Source organism: Centroberyx gerrardi, chromosome 12 (genome assembly GCF_048128805.1).
Source record: "Centroberyx gerrardi isolate f3 chromosome 12, fCenGer3.hap1.cur.20231027, whole genome shotgun sequence".
Lineage (NCBI taxonomy): Eukaryota > Metazoa > Chordata > Actinopteri > Beryciformes > Berycidae > Centroberyx > Centroberyx gerrardi.
This window is the reverse complement of record NC_136008.1, coordinates 14,837,741-14,856,233: the sequence shown is the minus strand read 5'-3', so window position 1 is coordinate 14,856,233 and position 18,493 is coordinate 14,837,741. Positions and strand designations below refer to the sequence as shown.

At 41.8% G+C, this 18,493-nt stretch overlaps 1 protein-coding gene across 1 annotated transcript; it reads right to left on the bottom strand.

Annotated features, from left to right (window-relative positions):
* Positions 1-1,039: 1,039 nt before the first annotated feature.
* On the bottom strand, positions 1,040-18,016 carry LOC139925431 (solute carrier family 45 member 4). The gene is made up of 13 exons (XM_071916802.2): positions 17,952-18,016; positions 15,211-16,316; positions 10,332-10,520; positions 10,048-10,227; positions 9,034-9,728; positions 8,577-8,732; positions 8,100-8,348; positions 7,619-7,738; positions 7,252-7,351; positions 6,883-6,963; positions 6,589-6,719; positions 5,807-5,875; positions 1,040-5,425 (listed from the first exon to the last, which is right to left on the bottom strand). Exons 2-13 carry the CDS (start codon positions 15,467-15,469, stop codon positions 5,129-5,131), a joined length of 2,526 nt encoding a protein of 841 aa, XP_071772903.1. The 5' UTR covers positions 15,470-16,316; positions 17,952-18,016; the 3' UTR covers positions 1,040-5,128.
* Positions 18,017-18,493: the final 477 nt, after the last annotated feature.

Genomic DNA, 18,493 nt, shown 5'->3' with positions numbered 1-18,493 from the left:
GTATTTTGAATTTGTTTGCAACAGGTCTATTGTGTAATACAAACAATAAATCAACTTATTGTCCAATTTATTAAAATACATTTTTTAATTGGGCTACATTCTGAACTAACTACAGAACAGCGCCATCTTGTGGCGTCATTAGATCAGTAAACAGACAGAAATTACCTGCCACAATTTTTTTTTTTTACATAAACGGTAAAATTGACCTTGCACATACAAAGACGAAAATTAAAAACATTTCATAAATTAGTATTTTCTTTTAGTTAGTTCTATACGTAGAGAAGATAGTTATAGTTCAGTTTTAGCCATTTCACAGTCGTTTTCATTTTTACTTCAGTTTACAATGTTTTATAGGCTAAACTTTTATTTTACTGTAATAACCTTGCTGTCGAGAATCATTTTTATGGTGTGTGTGTGTGTGTATAACTATAACAATGGATTGCACAGTATCTTTTGACATTAAAGTTTGCTGATTCATTTACATGAATTCATGCTACAAAATAAAGATGTGTTATCTATATTCCAGGCACTTGGTGTTTGCGAACTCTGGCTGTTTGTGTTCCCGCTTGATAGTGCAAACATGCTTTGGATGTATTTTGTGGATTGTCTGGTTAGATTTGCAAGACTAAACGAATGACATGTCATATATTTATACTCTTAGCACTCTTTGTCTCTCAATAAAGGTGTTGCTCAAAAATAATATCTGTATCCATGACAGACATGTAACTATCACTAAGATAGTTTTCACTTGTGGTTATAAATACAGTGTGTTTGCCTAGCCTACTGTGTTTGGGCCCAACACCTCTTAGCTGTTCTAAATCACTAAAGCAAGCTCTTGCGGCATATTGCTTACATTTACACTATAAGGTTAGGTAATGGTATTGCCACATCTTTAGAATTTCACAATCATTACAAATGAGCTAATGTTAAGAAGGCTCGAGAATACACGTTGTCCTTTAATGCGAAGGAAACAGCTAATGACGAGTGTAGGTAGAGAAATCTGTAAGAGATTGTCAATTGAGACACAGACACATTTTCACAATTCAAGGTGCATTCATTGTCTTTTTTCAAGTCATTGGTACAAAAATACCTTGTTCTCACGGTACAAAAGTCTGTACAGCAGCAAAGAGAAGGCAATTATCAAAACTCACTTTAACAAAATCAGTGATTGACTTAAAATGTGGAATATAATCCAAAAAACCTTATATAGTGACATTTGGATGAAATCAAAACACTTTCAAATCACCGGCACACATAAAAAATAAATAAATAAAAAAAGACTATTCTGTGTTCCCTCAACCAAAGCTGTTACAATTCAAATAAATAACAGTCACAAATCATACTGTATATGGCATTGTATTTCACCGATCTGTCTGAAGCACATTTGTCAGGCCTCTATCAAAACAGTATCTAAAATCTTTTTAGATATGTCAGCAGTTATCGCCTGGTCTGGCCTGGTTCAATGGAGAAAATAAAGCTGAGTCCACTCTTATTCAATAGTTCAGCACCAAAGATAGAGACCATTTTCCCCCAGAAAAGCTTCTTGGTGGGGTGGAAACATCTCTGAGACAGCATTGAAACCATCTTGCCATTGAAACCAATACCAACCAAATTCTTATAGGAGGAATGGCAGCTTCTCTATTAACTGTAGAGGTAAAACCCTGTCTAACTCCCAGCAAATTTTGGACAAGTTTCCCAAAAGCTTCAATGAGCTGACACCAGCACTTTAAAGCCCACCATTCGCCCAGCCTGCTTCTTTTAGGTCCTCTGATTACAAAGTATATTAGCAGGTTTTAATGAGCCTGGGTCTGAGGCAGGATCACATTAAGCGTTTTTGGATCCCAGGCTGGAAAAATTGAAAAGGATACCATGCTATTTTGATTTTCAGTCAGTTATATTTCTTCACCAGGCACTTGTTGTGGAAAGCACCATGTTAGCATTGTTAGCATCACCATTAAAATCAATAGGTACTCCTATCCACAAGCAGCTGGTAGGTACCTAGTGAATAAAATGAAAGGCATAAAATTCTAAATGTTGACAAGTTGACAGAACCCCTGGCACTCATTAGCAAAATGGAAAAATGGGGCTGAAAACTGGGCCCAGAATGATTCCCAAATAATTAAATACTCTAGTGCACACACACACATTATGTCACACTCACGTTGGCAGAGTTCCTGCATTTCTTAGAGGGAAACTCAGTGATGGGCTATGGAATTTAAAATGATGTTTCTCTAGATAGTTTCCCTTTAATGTTCAATGTAAAATCCTGCAGAGCGAGGATGTTCCCTTTATATTGCTTGTGAAACAGGCTGTGTTAATCTTGGAACCTAGACAATAGAAGTCCTCGATGACATGGCAATTACACCAAAGAGGACACTCTTTTCTGTTACTACGGGCACAGCGATGATGCGGCATGATACGAGGTGCAGCTGAGTACCACCGGCATTGATTGAGCACCCATAAACACAGTAAACAACGCCCTCTAGGGTATAATGGTTATAGACACGTATGCTAATTTCAAAAGTTTCCTTCAAAGTCATAACTGTAGAGACCTTTAGTGTTGTACAATAGGGAATCTATGTAATGCTTTCACTTGCGTCAATTAGTTTGTGCAACTGAATTAGGCAATGCTTACTGGGAGGGAAGCAAAATGTTGCAGACGGTAGCTGTGACACCAAATTGAGAACAAAGGACTAAAAGACTAAGGTCACGTATCTTTTCAAGGTTCATTTGGTCATGACATCCCAGTGAGGGGATTTGAAGGTTTGCATAAGTCACTGGCCTTGCATAGACATGGTCTTCTCTATCATTCATTATGCAGCATTAGAGGGATAAAGCCCTGAGTATTTCAATGCAAAACCTAAAGAGGTCTCCATCACTAAATATCCGTTTACCCACCAAGTTTTCAGACCATGTGACGCTAAACCTCTCTGAAACAGAAACTAATGACGCTCTTTTAGGTGAACTGGAGGCTCCTCTAGGCACTGTGACCATTCAATGGTAAGGGAAGCACTTCAGATAGACTACTCTCCTATTCAATAGCAGAATGAAGGAGAAGAGGGCCTGAAGAGCCTACAGTGACAGAGTCAACTGCAGATGGGCCTTTGGAGAGGAAAGACTAGACTGCACACTGTAGGCTGTTATGTACATAGTCTGTAAGGGACGTCTATTACAACCCCTACGTGTTACTGTGTGCTATCAGCTAGGCTAGAGAATATGTGGTATATGTCTCAACAATGTTTAAAATAATGCTCAACTGAGTCTTCTCTGCTCTTGCTACGGTCACTAGTTTACAGCAAAGCACTATAGACTCTCTGAGGTAAACAGAAAAACTGGCACCATGTGAACAATTTATCCTCTTGTTTATCCTCTCTCTGTATAACAGGACCCAGTTTAAGTAGAGCTTATCAGTCCATTGATCAGAATGGCACTCCAAACTAATGTGTACATCAGGCCTAGGGTCAATTTGCTCTCAATTCAAAGTATAAACCAAAGTATTACCAATGACAGAGCATTCATTCTCAATTATTTCTTAATAGGCTGGATATGACAAACATGTCATGATAAACCCGTTTCAGTATTTAAAAATCTACTTCCTGAACTGATTCAACTGAAAGTGAACTGAACACAACCCTGGTGCACAATCACATCTTATAAAAACCAAAACACTTGAGGTCAAATTTGAAAGGCCATGACAAACTCACAACATTTTGTGGCAACGTGGACTCGCGTGATTGATTCCCATGGTAACTGGTAAAAATCAATGTGGATAACCCACTGACAATAAGGAACAAAAGTACCAAAAATATATTCTTTGTCACGATTGCTGGCAAAGTTTCTCATTATACATTGTGATAAAAAAAAAAGTGTTGCGTGTTTATCATGGCCTTGAAAAGACACAACGACATTCTAAATTTCAGCGTGCTTCTCTGTTGGCACAACAAATAAACAGCATGTTAGTCTTTTCATACCAATGGGTAGTGCTAGCTGCAACCTAGCTCGTTAGGTCACAGATTGCAATACCTTCATTTCTTCGAATGAAAACAGTATGAAATCAAACATACTGTTTTAGGGTGTAGTTAAGACAAAAGTAGAGAACCTTACCCATAATTTCACAACTATCTGGCAAAGACAAATAAACTAAAATGTCAAGGTATTCCATTAACAGATTGGAATATAAATTCACATGACTATTCAGTCTACATGTAGTGGAGAGGTACAGAAAGATTCATTCACATTCATACAGCATTTAGATTGTGTTCATTAAGCAGACAGTGATGGAGACTGCTGTATATCTCAGAGCCTCAAAGTCTCTGTATTGCTGGACGCACACAGCCACTGTGAGGTAAAAAAATGTGTCTAAAACAAAAAACAAAACAGTTTGGGGGAGGTGGCTGAATCCTATGTTAAATGATAGTCGTTAGACGGCCCTGCAATGTGACGATAGAGTTCAGAAGTGTGACAGAAAAAAGTGCTCTGTGTGCTTCCCATTTAAGAGCTTTCAGAACCAAGATATACAGAGTTAGTTTCAGTAGTCTGATCTAGTAATCACTGTCAACTGGCTCTATGTGTTTCAATGGATCACACTCCACTCGAGCAAACTTGGTCCATCCATCCATCCATTTTCTAACAGCTTATCCGGGTTAGGGTTGAGGTAGCAACAGGACATGCAGAGCAGCCCAAAATTTTGATGACTAATGAAACAAGCTGAGTTGGAATCCAACGTGTGAGGGTGTCACATAACTGCCACAGTTTCTCTTGTGTCCTTGACATTCTTCCTCTCCTCTCCTCCTTGAAGAACATTTATCCATCCAACCCAGATTCCTGTAGATGTGATAGTATCAATATTTTGCCACATTTCCTCCCCTTTCTTCTTCTCTCCTCCTTCAGAAAGGACCAGTCATCCATCCATCAATTACCATGTTCACACCTGGTCCACTTGTCCAGGGACTGTCCATCTGTTTCCTACTGGGTGGGTCTTTTAATGTATGCAAGCTTCTAGCAGGTGTACTACTAAGTCCAATGAAGAGTGTCAGCTTTGTAAATCAAATGCATTTGGTGTGATCCCCATTTGCTGTGGCTTGTGCTTGGTCGGAATAAACCTAAACCACACTCAGCGTGCCCATTCTCAGACAACAGAGTGGTACTCTGTCTTTATAAAACTCTCCCTGTCTGTCAGTCTCAGCAGAGCCGGCTCCTGGCTGGTCCTTTCTCCACTAGGGCCCGCCTCCCCGGGCAAACCCACCAATTTCTGGTCCTGCTTTGGGTCACTGGCCTCTCCGTCAGGGTATATGACTAGGAACAGGGCAGTAAGGAAGCCAAGGAAGGAGCCCCCAGAGGCCACCATGGGAATGACACGCACGCTGCCGACTGCCTCTACCACAGCTCCCAGGGCCGAGGCTACCAGAATCTGGCTGATATAGACCTGGAAATTAAACAAAATATGATGTTGCACCACAATATCATATTCTATAATGACAGTCCCACTTTCCACTGATTCTCATGAGGCATCTCACCCAGGGCTGAAAGTACTAGAGTCAGTCAAAAATCTGAAAAAAGTACACAATTCTATTATATAGAGTAGCAATAACACTGTATTACAGTGTACTTTACAGGGACACATGATGGCTTCCCAGCCTAAACTATATTGTTGTCTTGTGGATCAGTTCAAGGAAGATCAAGAATCATTGGGTCCTATTCGGGTCTTGCTTATTCCAATGGCAGAAGGTTCTCTAGATGAGATGCCTCTGGGTCAGTTAAAGTTTAGAGCTGATGGGGAGAGGGCAAAAAACAAATGAATGCTCACCTGGCATGATAAGATAGCACAGTCAATACCAAAACCTCTCCGAGAGTTTGCAGGACTGTGGTGGATATACTGGGGAACGGGAGAGGAGAGAGATTGTCACTTTTCAATTGCAAAATAGTAATTTACAGCTAACAATATCCGATCCCATAGATTAACAGTGTGTACGTTTTTATGATGTAGAGTTCTCTTTCTGGGTTAGGGTATAGAGGCTTTCACGTGGAGTTGAAAAAAATAATAACGTTTTCTTTAGGTTAAGTAAGCTGCCACTTCTCTTGAGTGCTTTGGAGTAGAGGTTAGGACTAAAGGAGCTTGGGCTAGACAATTTACTATGTCACAGTAACATACATTTTTAAACAAATCTACCTAACCAAACCATTCTCATTTAGCTGTAACATACTGTTTGGATCTACACCCACATCTTTGGATGTCTTTTTCAGATATTTCTCTTTTTCTGGCCTGATTGTTGTATATTTCGGCAAGTTGCACACAGCCAATTCTCTAGTGGACCTCCAAGATGGCAGCAGGCATGTTTGGTAGGGGATTTCTGATGCAAATGCAAAGCACCAAATGAACTGTTTTTACTGGCCAGTTGATTCCCAATGAGAGTTTGCAACATGGTATTGAGTCTTGACAATCTAATAAGGATGGATGCTTTCTGTACGTGTGTGAGTGTATGTGTTTATGTGTACATGCTTGGATCATTAGTCTCATTGTACTGTCAGTGTGTAGGGCAGTTGTGCATGGATGTATGCGTGCGTGCGTGTGTGTGTGTGTGTGTGTACCTCTTTGATTTCGTGGTATTGTCCCAATAAAGCATAGGGACAGTAGGAGATACTCATGGAGATAATGCCCATGCTACTGATCATCACCATGGCAACATAAACATTAGGGAATATCGCCATGACAGCGGTTCCTAAGATGAAGGGGAAAAAAAGCTTTTAGTCCATTACATACTTGCATTAATTTCCATTTTTTCTGGATACCCCCCTTAACACCTCATACAGATGTCCAAGACACACACATTCACCCTACTACACACTCCTGTTTGCAGTTATTTTTTCTATTATAAAACCTACCTAACGAGAATCCCAGAGTTCCAACAATGTAGATGACCTTAATGCTCAGGTCAAAATTATCCAGGTACTTCTGAAGGAGGGCTGGAGGGAGGGATGAAGAGAGGGTGAGAGAGAGAGAGAGAGGGAGAGAGAGAGAGAGAGAGAGAGAGAGAGAGAGAGAGAGAAAGAGAGAGAGAGCAATTAACAGAGGGAGAGAGGGATTTGAATATATCACTAACCACTCGTTTCAAGTGAACATTCAGGTATTTGAATATAGAATCCTAATGTAATAATTCTTATTTGTAAGTATATATATATGTGTGAGAGAGACAGATAAAGACAGTGTGTGTGTGTGTGTGTGTGTGTGTGTGTGTGTGTGTGTGTCCTAACCAGAGCAGACAGCAGCAGTAGCAGCATAGACCACCAGTCCCCAGCAGCCCATCTGGACTCCTCTGTTATAGTTCTGCAGGTCTGTGGAGTTAACTGGTGCCTGAAAAAGCAGAATCATTGCAACACTGTCTTACATTTGTATCATATATCATATCTGTATTTGCCTTCTATAGGGTCACTGGCATAGATGACTGTGTGTGACATGCTGTGTTTATGTTATGCAAGTGCATAATGTGCATTTGTTTTTCCCTACTGTGTGGTCCCCATGCTATATAACCTGCCCAATGAAGTCAGTTAAAAACACAACCTGTAATGGACAGCATGTGTGTGTGTGTGTGTGTGTGTGTGTGTGTATGCATGTGCCTACTGTGGGGTCTCCATGGTAGATGACTTGTCCCATGAAGTCGGTATAAAAAACAGCTTCAGCTATAATGGAGAACCACGTCAGGAGGTGACACACACACAACCTCCACAGCTGCCTTGGCATCTATCAAGGATACAAACAGACACAAGGAATCAAAACTAGTGTGTGGCCACGGAGAAGGAATTCCACAGAAATGAATGTTCAGTTTGTTTTAATCCTATTTTACGAATTTTCTTTTGACCATCTCAGGCAATACAGTTAGATGATGTTTGAACATTGGCTAATGTCATTAAATAAAGACGACGTCATCTTTATGCACCTGGTCAAGTGGCAGCAATGGTGAGTAGCTGTGGTGCAATAAACATCAAAATGGCCAGAAATAAATGCTATAAAACCCCTGAAGCCTGCCATAAATTTAAAGTAACAGTAACAGTAAAGTAACAGTAGTAACATCAATATAAAGCAGATTTCCAATTTACTTCACCCTCAACATGGACAACCAGAGCAGTCGTACAGTCGTGCCTCCCTCTGGTCCCCCCTCGCTGCTGGAGCTCTCGGACGACAGGCTGCTGGCCGACAGCTGCAGCTCCCGCCGCTCCGCACGCCGCTGGAGCTCACACAAATCATTCAGACTGCGGGAGGACGTGATTGGCTGAGGGCCGCCGCCGGCTAACCGGCGGAGTCGGTAGCGCTGCGATCCCACTCGTCCGTAGTAGGAGAAAGTGAAGGAGGGCTGGAGACAGAAAGGTCAACTTTACTATCTTGGCAAGAGGAATTATGGTGCTCAAGTTAATGTCATTGCAAAACTTATATATGCAACGATTTAAAAAACACAACATTTTCTTCAACAAAAGGTCTTCTTACATCTCTCACAAATGTAGCACATGCACACACACTATATGAATACAACATTTATGATTATTATTCAAAATAATTTCAAAAATGATCACTATAACTGTACTTGTCTGTAGAAGGTGTGTGGGTGTGGCCGTGATGGGTTTGAGGTGTTGGAGGGGCGGTTCCCCAGCTTGGTGGAGGCGCTGCCTTTCACTGGCTGGGAGTGACCGGGAGTGGACCCGCCGACTTTGACACCGTTGACAGCCTTGGTCTCCTGGACCTGGACAGGAGAGCAGCAAAGAAGAAAACATTGAAACAGAAAGTGCAGAGGGGTTTTTCCTCCCATAGGGGTTCCATATTGCCCCCATTATAACCATGTGCCCCAAATAAGCAGAAGATAATTGTCACAGGAAATCAAGCAAATCAATGGGTCTACTTCTACTTGTGATATGCCAACATTTGTTTTTCTGCTGGCAACAGAATGTTTCATCACAAGTAACTTCCCAGCTTCACAGTCATATTAATGACAAAAGCCTACACAAATACATGTTAAATCTGCAACCTTAGCAGCTGTATATTACCTGTGTGTTTAGCAAAGTGTCCTCCATGCTAGGACTGATCTGCAGAAGAGGAGGAGGAGGAGGGCCGTCTGTCTGCTCCTTAAGCTGAGGCCAAAACAGGCTTCTGGGTTCCAAGTACACCATCCCATCATTAAGGGGAGGAGTACCACAAGGAGCAGGAGGAGGTAGAATAGGAGGAGGAGGAGACGAGGACCCAGTGCCATGGTTTGATGGCAGGAAGGCATCCTCTAACTCTTCCTGTGTCTCTGGTAGGAAGTGATGCGCATCCGGGTCAAGGTCAGGATCCAATTGGATTGTAGCATCCGGCATGGCTAAGACTGAATCACTTTTACTCCGAACACGGTCCACACCAAGGAAATCCATCTCCCCCTCCTCAGGACCTGGGTTGTTGTCCTCACGGGAGGGGGCTTGAGCAAAGGCATCCTCCTCTCCAATCACGTCTAGGGAACGTCGGGAGTGGCCATTGGGCTTTAAAGACAACTGGCTGGTAGAGTCCCTGTCTCCTGTGGCTTTGAGCTGGTAGGTGGGGGTGAAAGGTTTCTCAGGGATACTGAGCATGTGCAATGTGACGGAGATGATGAAGATGATGGCCGCGAAGAGGAAGAGGACCTGTTCCTGGGACTTAAACGCACGGCCCAGAGTGGTGTCAGTCCAGTCTAGACCACCTAGCATGTAGCCCACTGCACCGCCGAGCCCTGGGGAAACAGGGAAGGAGACACAGGTCTCATTATCATGCAAAGACCAAGAGACAAGGATGCATAGAAAGTGTGTGTGTGACTGTACTGTGAACATGTTAAAGGGATGTTTGTAATTTCTTGACATTAAATTAGCTTTGCCCTCCTGGGGTAAATTCATGCGGGGCATGAAGTACTGTAAATCTTTGGTTTTTTTAAGAGTGTACGGTGTGTGCTATTTTTGGCATAGGTGTCGATGTAGAGGGTCTTCTCTTGTTCTTAAATGTCAGCCATGTCTAAAGGTTGTGTGAGTGAGTGGACGTGTGTGTGTGTGTGTTACCAGCAGAGAAGGCGTGGATATTTAGAGCCATATCTTGCTCATCGGTGTCAGCAACATCTAGAAGGTAAGCTCTGATTGGTCCCTCAGAGGCGTCGGCACAAAAGTCCAGCACCACCACGCCTACCATAGTAAGGACGATGCCAATTGGCTGGCTGCTGGGGGTGTCGCCAATGGACAGGCCTAGAACAGCACCATGACAGATGTAAAACACGTGGGCTGCACAGTAAAAGAAGACATGCAATATTCCCTCAAAAATAATATTAACTTCTAATTAGTGTGCTCACCTATTAACGAGCCATTTAAAAACAGTGCCACTCCCAGCAGCACGCCCACACACAGGGCCAGGATGAACGGTCTTCTCCTGCCCCATCGAAGAGTACAGCGGTCACTGGCTGAGCCAAGCACAGGAGTGAAGACCAGACCCAGGATAGGACTGAGGAACCAGGTTAAACTGTAATACTGCTCTGGAAGACCTGAAACACAATATGCAGACAGATGGTCAGATTAGAGCCAGGACAGGACCGAGAAACCAGTCAGACTGTAACACTGTTCTGAAAGCAGGGCAAGGAACCAAAATGATTTTGCTATTTATGTGTGCCAAGTGTAAGTTGTTTTTTTTTTGTTCATATTGTCCAACGTATATGTAATATTCTGAACCAGTTATGTTTATTGACGTTGCTGTCCAAATGCCCTTTCTCAGAGAATGTTTATATCTAAAACTAATGTGGTCCAGAACATGAAGTTTTAGAATAATGGCCAGGTTACTTATATTTCCAGGTTCTGTGTCTGTTCTACCAAAACTATTGAAAATATTTTTCAAGTTTCCATTTTTGTTCACTTTTAGTTTCCTTCCCCTGCCACCGGCGCATACAGTACATAGATGTAGGTCTACATATATGTGTGTGTGCACGTGGACACACACACACACACACACACACAGAGGAAAAGGATGTTAAACAAAATGTCATGGTGAAACTCAACCACAGTGAGTGTGCTGAGAGAAAAACCCATTTACTCAATGTGAAGCAATGTGAAAATCATTGTAATACCAAGTAGTGATGAAGTGGTCTGCAACATATGTTGTATTTAAGGTCTAAAAACCTGTATATTTAAAATGTTCTGTATCTTTCTGTTCTACCTTGTATCTCTGGAACATTCCACATTCCTCTGTGACAGGAATGGAATGTAGTTGAAGGTTTATGATGCTTCACTTCTCAGTCTCTACACTAAAACAACAAAGTTGGCTATTGGAGTCTTTTCAGTTACAATCTAGTACATGGCATATGCCTGAGCGTTCTGGTTCACTGACCAGGATGTCCACAGTGGAAATTCCTTGATTGCGATGTGACAGGAGCTTGTGTGTGAAAGGAGAGTGGACCTGTCACTACAGGCTTAGGGCTAGGTATGATGAAAATTAAAACCTGACTAGAATCTCCTGCAGTTACAAGAGCCTGCCTGCCTCTACCAAAGATGAAAATGAAGAAATTTCTCTTGGTTGGGACTCCAAATTCTAATGTTGGTCTGCACACGACAAGACTGGGTCTAACTTAAATATCTTTAATTTGGGTCCTGGGCTGAGAATATTTATGCATAACTCAGTGACATAATATAGTTTTTTAAAATACAAACACAGCTGCCACTTGCTTTAGCTACATGCCCCTGCCTGCCTAGCACTGATAGTAAATTCAGAAGAAAAGACATTCCCCTACTGGGGTTCTTAAATTGTGGGTTACAAGTCAACCTGGCCTCTTTCTGGTGAGTCCCCATGTAAGGATATGTTTTTGTTCGACTGGGGCTCATGATTCAACTAAATTTCACAAATGTGGGTCATGGGTTGAGAAAAATGTAACCTCACTCTGTGATTGCTCTGTCTATTAAGTCAATGTTGTCCCACTAAGCCCTAAGGCCAATGTCATTATCGACTGCCCTGGTCAAACTGTCAGAGGACAGTTTGAGCTGATGCGCTCTGGGCAACGCTTTAGAGCAATATTTTCCTTACCAGACAATAAAAGTAGGAATTAATCAAATATTGCTTTGCTAACCGTTTTGATTTACTGAACTGAAGAAAAGTTTTCATTCTCAAATTGACTATTGATTAAACATCTTGCCACACAGGTGAAAGTTTTCCTATGATCTATAGTTTAGAAAAGGAGTGGGATAACATCCCCTGCATACCAACACATAACTGAAGAAACACGGATCTTCAGTGGCTTCCTCTAGTAAATGCCTTTAGAGCAGCAGGGACATTTCAGATAATGAGGAAGCCTGTTACAACAACAGCATAGAAAGGGCCTGAGAGAAATGCACATGATGCCCCAAACAGCCAGGGAAGTTGTGAAATCGCCTCCAGTTGGCCCTGTGTTCAAAACACAGAACTAGGCTTCAGCATGCACTGAAATTGAGAAACACTCATATTACATCAGTGCCTATTTTGATACCCTTGCAATTTGACAATGAATCATCAATGTACTGGCTTTGACCCAGAGTCATGAAACATAAACTGTATATGGGAGACAATGCCGGCTGTCAGTTACAGTAAAAAAAAAACAGAAAATGTACAATTGTAGATACAAGGTTTCTGCACGATGACAATATTCTGATTTTCCATCGTTCATAAAAAAGTGGATTTTATTCACGATGTTGAGCTGTTTATAGTTTTCAGTGGAAACTTCTCATGGAGTAGAATGCAGTCAGCTGGCTGTCTGTGCTGGCCGGTTCTCACGGGAACAACATGTTACCCACGCTGCCTTGCTCTGCTCCTGCTTTCCCTCTCACATAAGTCAACAAGACATCCAATGACTTTCTGGCAACAAGAAAAATGTCTTACTTTCCATCTATCCCTCCCATTGTCACTCTCTCTCTTTTGTCAAGCAGCCTACAGTAGGACTTAAGAAAAACACTGATTAAAGACATTAGGTAGGTTAGTACTGGCAAATGAGGCAAAGCTACACAATGGTCATACTCAAGTTCAATGTCATAAAGCTACTTTGTGGAAGCCGACATTGTACTTATGAGGACATTGTTTTGGAGTATCGCCTTTTAGCATCAATCAATTGTGGGTCATATTTGTTTAATAGATTTGGCTGTGTCACTCCCCCATATAAGCAAACAGGACACCAAATGCCACTGTTTGTGCTCAAGTTATTCATCGAGCACTTTTTCATAAAGCTCAAACACTCAGCTGAACAGGACTTGGTGAAATTCACTCTCTCCACTGTTATCTCCTCACCTAGAGTACAGAAAGTTATGCAATTCTGTACTAAATAATATCCAACTAAAGCCTGGTCCTCTAGCTCCAACACTGCCAGAGTTACGAGTTCCATTCCCTCTAGTCCACCCATGCTTAAAAGTGTATTACCTCATGGCACTATTAGGTGCTTTGGATAAAAGTGCCCACCTAATGAGAAATCTTACCAAATGGCGTTCCAAATCATATCTACTGTGCTAGAGTATATGTCCCTGGAACAAAGCTTTAAAGCTTTAAATCTGCTGTGATGGCTGACAATCCCAAAGAGATTGGGGTAATAAATGTGTCAGGGCTCTGGAGGACCACGAACACTGGGAAATTCAGCAAACTGTAGCCAAATCAACCTTGTAATAAACACACTGCTAATGTTTCAACAAACTAGTAGTACTTCAACCAGGCTTCACACGTTAATGTGTCTAAAGCTGGTATTGTAACAAACTGTTGCAACACTGGATGTTAATGGGATACTATGACTTTTCGAAATGTGTTTATTTTTCTTCAGGCACTTGCGATATTTGGGGAACATGTTTCAATATATTTCAATATTCCTAAATGGCTTGTTGGCAGTGTTAGCTTTCCTTGATAAAACCTCGGGGCACAGCTAGCTGCAGAAAAGTTTCTGGTGAAGAAAATTAACCAATTAAAATTGAAAATGTCAAAGCATCCCAGTAAGAGATTCACCCAAAACAAGAAACATGAAGGGTTCTGTCAAGCTACTTCAGGCCACTTAGTCATACCATGCCACAATAGTCTTCATCTCTTCTTACACAGATGATACAGCAGATAATTTGCTACAGGAATTGGTAAACCCTTTCAGCCAGGAACCTCAGTGAATTCAGTCTGACCCTGAGATCTAGGCTCATTAAAACATACAGGACAACAACCCATCTTACATCCAGACCCATAGTTAATGAAATGTAAATCTACAGTATTTCAGTGCCTGTTACAACACATTTTCTATGGAGATGATTAGGAAATGGGGTATGTTGTTTCATAATCCACCTGAATGGGTTTTGGTGGAGAGTTTTTAAACACAATTTTTTCCAGCAATATTCTGAACGGGAGGAAAACAGTGAAATCAAAATGTGCTGTGTTAGACATTCTTGTCATACCTAGCCAGGAGCAGAGGCCTTTGTTACATTTCTGCTACGGTGGCAAACCTAGTAGCTAGCTGCAGAGCCACTGGCTGGCCACTGCTGGGCACACAGGCTACATGACACACTGGTGCAACCAGGGCAATGGATGGAGTTTGGCTATTGCAGTTTTTGGTGACAGTCAGGTTAGCTCCACAATCCTACTGTTATTAACTGACTTGTAATTATGTTGCAGCTTAGATTAAGACAGATGGGCATCTCTTTTTGATAATGTTATGGACGGCATTATTACATATTTAAACCCAACACTTCTTAGTTGTAGAAAATGGGACAGCAGCAGGATGCTGATAGCACAATCTGACCAAACTCTGTCTGTGGCTCTGACCAAACTCTGTCAGTGGCTCTGGGTATTCCAAGACACTAGCCAGGCCAACACTTTGCAAAAGATAGCCTATCAGCTAGTGTAAATAGAAGGTCCTATACACTAGAGTAGAGTAAATACAGCTTTGGTGCAGTGGCTAAACTCATAGAACTTGTTAGCCTACCACTGTGTAACTCAGCTGGGGGCTTTCTACTGCCTCTGAAGTGTTAAATCAGAACAAGACCAGCAATCTGCATTTGGACAGGTGTGCCTCTTTGTGTGCGGCATTTACTCATCTGGGCACTTGTGTCTATTACCCAGCACTAATAATATAGGTGCAGCCAATGTGTGTGTCCTAACTCCTTACCTATCTAAAGCAGCGATTTCATCACCTTCATATCTGCTTATGTGTGAAAGTGTGTGTGTGTGTTTGTCTCTATGTCTGCATCTTGTCTCCTCACCTATCTGAAGCAGTACTGGTGTCACTAGGGCCGTTTCCATGGCGTAGCAGAACTCGCGGCCGAACATCACCGCCCCGTTCATTACCCAGCGGCGCAGAGGGATTCGCGCTCCTCTGCCCTCCTCCTCTTTCTCATCTCCATTCTCCTCTTCTTTCTCCCTTGGTTTCTTCTTCTCTGGGAGGCTGGGGGCCTCCCCTTCCTCCACCACCTCCTCCCCTTCTCCTCCCATTATAGGCAGGTTTGATTTCAGAGGAACCATTCTTTAGCTGGATGGGCGGTATATTTCAATGTATATCTTACTATAAAAAAACTACAATTGGACTATATTAAAATATGCTAACAGAACATGAAATGTCCTATCTTGATCAGTCGCTGTGTAAGAGCCAGAGAAATCCAGCTAGATTGATCAGGGAGCATCGTTGTTGATAAATAGCTTCAGTATCCAGAGACAGACACAGGAATGTGATCAGGACAACACAAAAAAGTAGTGAATAATGGGGGAGAAGGCAGGAAAACATGAGTCTTCATAAAAATGAATAGGATGAATAGTTGCATGTCCAAAAAACTAAGATAGTAAAAACATCTTAAAAAAAAAAAAATCACATCCATACAGAGGGCAATAGTTGGACCACTGATTCCTGAGTCTCAGATGAAAATTCCACTTTCCTTTTAACAGAACATCTTCCACATGACTTTCAATGGGGCTGTAATTAAACTGGCCAATATAAGGTACATCCTATTCAGTTTTCCATCTGCTTAAGCAAGCACTTGGACTGTATGTCCTGTGCTTACATATTGAAATATACAGCCAATCTATGATTCAAAAGGAAGAACCACCCAATAAAAGCTGCAGTAGTAGATCCAGTTCAGTTTGCCATCCAGTCAACAGGCACTTCGAGGTTAAATCCTGGTGTGTGTCTGTTGGAGGTCGTGTGCATGCAGCTGTTGGACGGTGTGTGTTTTGACTTTTGACTGTGTATCAGCAGACCTTGGTGTGTGTGTATGTGCATATAAGTGTGTGAGGGATTGCGTATGTGAGTGTGTGTGCGCGGGGGTCAATACAGGTGGAAACTCCTTGGCACAGACCCATTAAGTCACACAGCAACCTGCAGAAAAACAGACAGTCAGTTAGACAGTAAGCTAAAGCTACAGATTAGTACAGAGCTTTGGCTTCAGCATGCCCTATCTTGGCTTACTATGTGAATTTATTTTCATATTCTACAGATACTGGAGGCAATACAAAACCAAAGTAACAGAAAACAATAGTAAATGATTCTTTGAATCTTGTTTCTGAATACTTGTAGGCTCACATTTGCTGCCTCTACATGATACAGATTTCCATCCTAGCTAAGTCAGAACTTGAGTAACTGTGAATTTATTGCAGGAATCAACATGACAGATAAAAAGGAACAAAAGACAAAATAAATAATGCCACACCTTAGGTATTTGGGTTTAACTTTCCCATTGACTCATTATCTGGAGTCTGTACAATAAAATGACACCACTTGTAGCTTCATAACCGTTGAGTCACAACACTGTCAGACTATAAAGACTACAAAGACATGGATGAAAGCCACATTAAGCAATAAAGCCTTCATGCAACACCATAAGAAACTGGGTCATTTAATGGAACACTGTGCTAGCTTTGGATTCCCTGAAAACTAAATGAGATAGCCACAAGTTGACTCAACACTTGTTCTTTTATGGCAGGCAGAGGTCAAATTTATTTCACTTGCAAATGTAACTCGAAACTGCAATTCATTTCCTATGGTTAATAATGACTGAGCACTCATTCTCTGTTATTCACTAACATTATGACATTATGACAACCTTCTCATACCAGATTTTTTTTTCAATATTTTAATCAAATAGAAAATCAATGAATTGATGGTGAGGCGAACAAAGCCCTAATTTCTATCCCACCTACCTCCTGCAAATAGGCTGCTGAAACAGCCAAAACAGGTAGATCCAGTCTGTTCAAATAAACGATGCCTGGTGCTCCTAGTGGCTCAGCGGGCTACACGCCATGTAACCGCGACGTCTTGGGTTTGAATCGCCCCTTCTCCCAGTCTCTCCTGTTTCTCTCTGTACTGTGACCTACCCAATAAAGGCAAAATGCCAAAAAAAAAGTTAATCTTTAAAAAAAATAATAAACGATTCCTTTGGGAAAGCGTACCTAACGCCGGACTGCTCTTACAGATGTGAAAACACAGAAAGCACTGATCAATATTGAGCTATGTCTTTCATGTGTAATGTGAAAATCCCGAACAACTTGTAGTGAGAAAATTACGCTACCTGTGTAGCGCCCACTCCTAAGTTTTTGACAGGAACCGCCCCTGACTATCCGTATGTGCCAGAAGAGCTGAAAATGGGCATTTCTTTGTCACAGGAATTTGAGTGTGCGTGTCAGGGCTTCCTGAACCGGTTAGGACATGTTTATAATAGGGGGGCTTTGCTAACGTTACCGTTACCGGAGTCACCTAACGACCTTACGGCAGTAACGTTAGATTCCAAGACAGTTACCGCAGCCAACCTATCAAGTTCCAACATATCAAGCATTTCTAGCATCTGGGGATGATGGACATAGCGGCAGATACGTGTCGTCTGTGGGGCTGGCTGAAACCACCTGACTCTAGTAGATCGATGTTAGCTTGATACTGACAGGTTTCGGCTTGCTGGCTATACTGTAACAAGCTAGGTTGGCTAATACTGTAACGTGAAGGCAGAATGATGAAACATACCTGAGCCCTTTCTCTTCCAAGGTAGAGTCGCATCAACTCCGTATGATGTAGCGTTAGCTATGTTTTCAACAACATTATAGTAGAACTCTCGATTAGTTAGCTTTGTGGCTAACCGTAGCCCGCTACCCGACTGACCATCTGGTTACTATGCCCATCAATCTCATTGGTTGCCACAGTAACAATGCGGGGGGGCAGTCAGAAGGCAGCTGATGTCACCAAACCATTCACCTACGGAGGGCGGGGCATTCATAACGGTTTACTACAGTTAATAACAACATCATCATCGTCATCAACAACAATAATAATATTATTATTAATGAACATTCTCAAAATAAATAGCAGTAATTCATGATCGAATCTTCAAATTCTAAAATCTAATTTACTTTTTGTGGGGAAATTGGCCTTAATTCTGATTACATTATGATGGTATGGTTTTTCTTCCCCATTTTCTCTAGCAGCGGTGATGTTTTTTATGCTGTGGTGGTACAGCATGAAGAACTGAATGAATGCAGGAGGGACAGTCCCAACAATCTACCAAGCAT

What these genes read in the sequence shown, in the direction of transcription:
- LOC139925431 (XM_071916802.2), bottom strand. Translation starts at nt 15,469, where the DNA reads ATGGTTCCTCTGAAATCAAACCTGCCTATAATGGGAGGAGAAGGGGAG. An exon ending in TATCCACGCCTTCTCTGCTG is followed by an intron (nt 9,729 to 10,047) that starts GTAACACACACA and finishes CTGTTTCCCCAG; the next exon opens with GGCTCGGCGGTGCAGTGGGC. An exon ending in AACTCTGGGATTCTCGTTAG is followed by an intron (nt 6,720 to 6,882) that starts GTAGGTTTTATA and finishes CCTTCATCTTAG; the next exon opens with GAACCGCTGTCATGGCGATA.